At 21.0% G+C, this 5655-nt stretch overlaps 1 protein-coding gene across 1 annotated transcript; it reads left to right on the forward strand.

Moving 5' to 3' along the window:
• Window positions 1-1559: 1559 nt before the first annotated feature.
• PRSY57_0727100 (transcription factor with AP2 domain(s), putative) lies at window positions 1560-5543 on the forward strand (the record flags this gene model as incomplete). Its single annotated transcript, XM_012906924.2, has 1 exon — window positions 1560-5543. One exon carries the CDS (start codon window positions 1560-1562, stop codon window positions 5541-5543), a length of 3984 nt encoding a protein of 1327 aa, XP_012762378.2.
• Window positions 5544-5655: the final 112 nt, after the last annotated feature.

Below are 5655 nucleotides of genomic sequence, written 5' to 3' on the forward strand. Positions count from 1 at the left end.
TTACACTGTTGGGATACTTTTTTTTTATAATATATTTACATGTTCATAATTTTATACATATAAACATATATATATATATATATATATATATATATATATATTAATATTTTTTTATATATGCATTCATTCTTAATAATTTATATAATTTTACGTACTAGTATTTTTTTTTTTTTTTTATTAAATTGTCCAAGGTATAATATATATATATATATATAATTATTTTTATATTTTGTGAAATATATATTTTTCTATTACTATATTTAACATATATATATATATATACATACATATTCTTTATATATATATATATATATATATATATGTATTATATCTTATTTTCGTAAGTATTTTATTATCCATATTTTTCTACATTATAAACTTTTTTTATAAAACGTAATATACATATAATATTTTTTACATATTTATACATAAATGTACTTTTATATATTTAATAATATAAACTCATATATATAGGTAGACACATGTGAAAATAAGGAAGAATACAACTGTAATTATTTTTTTATAATATAATATATATATATATATATATATTATTATGTATTTTTTTTTTTTTTAATTTTTATATTTTTTTTGTTTCGTAATATATACTGTTTCTCAAATATATATATTTATATATTTAGGTAGAGAGAACATATTATATATAATACATATTTATATTCATATATAATATATTGTTACATATAATATATATGGATCTGTATATTATATTTATGATGTTCTTATGGTAAAATTATATAGATATTGTTTTCTATTATTCATAATTTTTTTTCTAATAGAGTAAAATATTCCTTATTTAATCATTTAATATTTTAATTTTATTTTTAATCTTTTGTGAATTATCTTAAATTTATGTATATATATTTATATGATATATGTATATATATTTCTCTCTCTATATATATATATATATATGTATAATATATATATATATATATTAATATTCACTTTATTTAAATAATAAATGTGTTACATATGTTATTGAATATAGAAAAAGAAAGCAGAAAGATAAAAAAATAAAAGAAATGAATAAAAGGAATGTGAATTTCTTTAATTCTTATCTTTTTTTTTTTTTTTTTTTTTTTTTTTTCATATTTATGCTGTTATACATATAGATTTATTTAAGTTAAAAAAAATTATATATATGTAATATATATATATATATAGGAATATTAATATATGGACACATATTTGTGAATATAGCCTTTTTATTTTTTTTATGAAAATGGTTTATATGAATATTTTATTTAATATTATATAAATCATATGTTTTTTTTTTTTTTTTTTTTTTTTTTCTTACCCAAATAAATAAAAGGATAAGTATATTATATTATTTGTATAAATATATATATGTATCTTTATATATATGTATATATGAATTTGTAATTTTTTTTTTTTTTTTTTTAATTTATATTTCTATTATTATTTCCTTGTGTTTAATAATAAAAATTGCACATATATATATATATATATATATATTTAAGTACATCATATAAATATTCTCATAGACATATTAGAAAGGGAGAATAAGAAAGAAAAATATGGTGTTAGTAGTAGAGTATCATAATATAAATACTCCTGTTGGAAAATATTCAGAGTTGGAGAATTTGAAAGAAGAAAAGGAAAAAAGCTTATATAATAATTTGGAATATGTAAATTTATTAGACATAAAAACTTTGGAGAATAAATCTATATACGTATCTTCAGATTTATTGAATTTTTTAAAATGCTATTCAAATTTGAGTATCAACTTGAATAAGGTTCCTTATGATTTGGTCTATTCATTTTTGCTTGATGGAGAATTATATTTAGGATATGATATATCTGTTTTTATTTTATTAGTAAAAGCAGAACATTTTGAGTATTGTAGAAGAATAGATAATGAAAATAGTGATAAGAAAGAAAGTTTTAGAACAAAATATAAATCAACAGTTAAAAGATCATCACAGATAGATGATGAAGATAATCTACAAGGATTGTTGATTAAAGAAAAAGAAGATTATTTATCTTTTTTGAATGAAAATAATGAGGCTTTAAAACAATATATGGAATCCGAAAAAAGAGGAAATCCTTTGTGGCATTTGGATGAATCTAAATATATGGATAAAAATTTGTATGATGAAGAAGATTCATCATTTATATTTAAGCCTACTTTTAATTATTTAGGAAATAATAATAATAATAATAATCATAATAATAATAATGCTTTTTCTAATTTTATAATCGGCAACTTATCTTCTGATAATATTTCTGGATGCTTCTTTGTGGAGAAATTAAATGCTTATCTTTTCGCCATGTTGGATAAATGTAGCAATAAAACAGTTATATCTGTTTTTCCATATGAAAAATTTGGAAGACACCAATCCAGAAATTTAGCTATCCAATTTTCCCAATATGAGGACTATATGCATAGGATAATTGAGGACAGACTTTATCCGAATATTCAAAATAATCTCCCAAGTGTTCATAATATGAAGAATATGAGTAATATGACTAATATAAACAATAATAATAAAGATATTATTATTAATAGAAGTGGTATTTCTAATGGTAATAGCCAAAGTGTTCCTTGCTTTGAAAATATTTTGGATTATGATAAATTAAAATTTGTGGAATATATAAATTCCTTTAGTGATGTAAAGAAATCATCTTCATTCAATATTATTGGTAGCAGCAAAAATATATTTGAACAAGGTGAAAACCTGAAGAACTATTGTATATATCATAATAATAATTTTGAAAGTGGATTTGAAAATTATATTTTGGAAAATAAACAACCATTGGAATTAATTGAAAATCATTTGGGCATAATGGAAAACATTAAAGGGATGTATGATAATAGGGATCAGGAGGAAATCAATTTCAATAATTTTTCAGGGTTGTTGTGGGAAGACAATTCAAATATGAATGAAATAAACCTAACGAGGGATAATCATAATAATAATTATCATGAAAATGAAGAAAATATATATAGTATTAATATTAAATATATTAATAATCATTTTAATAATAAGGATGATATGATTATGAAATGTAAAAACATGAAGGAATCTATTTCTATGGATAATAATAGTAGTAAAAGTAATAATACTCATTTTGAGAAAACATTGGAATCCATAAATCCTGATGACCGTAATATTTTTAACAGTGAAATGGATTCTATGAGAAATGAAAATAACGATGAAGAAGAACCAACGGCCACAAGTATTTATAACCTTTTAGGAAACATTGGAAAAGATACAAATATTAAAAGATGTAGTAGTAATTATAACTATGATAACAATAATGGATATAGTAACGAAAGTAGTGACAATTATAATAGTGGGTATAATGATAGTACAGATAATAATAATGGATATAATAGTAACAGTAGCTATAATAGTAATAATAATGGAGATGATAATAACAATAATAATAATAATGATGAGAATTGTGATAATAATAATAATAACAATAATAATAATAATTATAATAATAATAATTATGGTAACAATAATAATAACAACAACAATAATAAGGACAATAATAATAATAATAATAATAATGATGGAAATGGTAGTAGTAATAATAATAATAATGATGATGATGATGATGACGAAGTAGAGGATGATGAAGATGATAACAATCATAATAATGATGATGATAATATGAGTGATAACGAAGAAATGGAAGATAATGATGAAGATAACGATGAGTATAATAATAGTAATGATAGTTATAAATATGAAGAAAAAGATAGTAATCATGAAAAGGATTTGAAAAAAGATATAATAGAAGGAGATATGATTAATTCTGTTAAATACGATAAAAACATTGGTAATCATACTACAAATAAGAGTGAAATTAGTACTAACTATTTTGAGAACAGTTGTAACATGAGTGTAAATAATAGTAATAACGAAGGATATGATGATAATTGTAATAATGGTTATATGAATCATGACGAAGGATTAACTCTTAATAATGCGAATGTTTCAAATAATAAATGCGATATTATAATACCAGAAGATGGAAGTGTTATGTATGAAAATATGATTAACAGAGGAAACGGGCTTACAAGTAACATTAACAATAATAATAATAATGTAAGTAATAATAATAGTATAAGTTGCAATGCAGATGATAATGTATATAATAATATAAATAATTATATAAACACATATATGGAAACTACAACCAATAAGAATCATATTGAGAATAGATGTAATCAAGATTCATACAGTACGAATGAAGAACCGTTATCCAATCATTCTATAAATGATACAGGAAAAATAAAAGATGGCATAATGTATGATGGAAATGATTTGGATATGAATGGTACGCAAGAACATAGTAAAGAAGAAGGGATGGATGTTTTTGAACCGAATTTTTTCGAATTAAAAAGAAATAGTTCCGATGGTCAAAATAAACATTTAGAACCAGGAGTTCAAAAAAAAATTAGTAAAAAAAGAAGTAAAGTGAAACATGAAAGAAATAGTAAAATACTTGATGATGAAAAGAAAGAAGTATTAAATAAAGTATCTCAAATAACACGAGTTGGAGGTGTTTGTTTTGATAAGAATAGACAAAGATGGATTGCACATTGGAAAATTGACGGAAAATATCATAAACATTATTTCCCTATTAGTCAATACGGATTTGAAAATGCTCGGGAAAGAGCAGTTAGTTGTAGGAAACAAGCTGAAAAACTATTTAATTTACCAGAAATTCAACCAAGAAATAGATGGAATCAAATAAAAGTCAATGGTACTTCTCACATAAAAAAAGCTGCAAAATTACCAAGATGTGAAGGTGTTGGATATGATGAATTGTCTCAAAGTTGGGTTAGTACTTTTGTTGTTCATAAAAAATTTTCTATTGAAGAACTTGGATTTTATGAAGCAAGGGAAAAAGCTATATATTGTAGAAAAACATTTGAAAAGGTAAATGTTCATGATGATTATGAATGTTTATTAAATGACAGATTAGGTTTACGTAATGAGGAAAAAGATGAATTATCTGATTTAATTAATGTAGATAAAAATGCATTGGATAATCTAGAACTAGAAGCATCTGTTAATAATAATAATAAAGTGAAACATAATAACAACAACAATAATAATAATAATAATAATAATTCTGAAAAAATGAGAATCAAAAATAATGATTTTTCAGTTGATAATAATAATGAAAATGTTGGAACAGGAGAAATTAAAATATCCAATGATAAATATTTAAAAATAACACAAGAAGCTATTGAAATGATTCTAAGTAATATCAAACATAAATCCTTACCAGAAATTAAAATGAAATTAATTGATAAACAAAAGTTTGAAAATTATAATACATTACTAGATAAACATTTTAAATTTATTACATCTGTAAAAAACATTTCACAGTTAAGACCATATATATCACTCTTTCACAAATTTATAATTTATCATACACTTCCTCATAATATTTCTTTAAGGAAACAATTATTTATTATCGAAGCTTTAGAATGGTCTTCGTTTTTTTCAGGTGCAGCTAGCGAAAAAGTGGAATAAATATTTTGCAATACCCAAGGAAAAAAAAAAAAAAAAAAAAAAAAAAAAAAAAAAAAAAAAAAAAAAAATAAATATATAATTATAAACAAAACAAAAAAAAAAAAAAAAAAAA

The sequence above is a fragment of the Plasmodium reichenowi genome, chromosome 7, assembly GCF_001601855.1.
Source record: "Plasmodium reichenowi strain SY57 chromosome 7, whole genome shotgun sequence".
Lineage (NCBI taxonomy): Eukaryota > Apicomplexa > Aconoidasida > Haemosporida > Plasmodiidae > Plasmodium > Plasmodium reichenowi.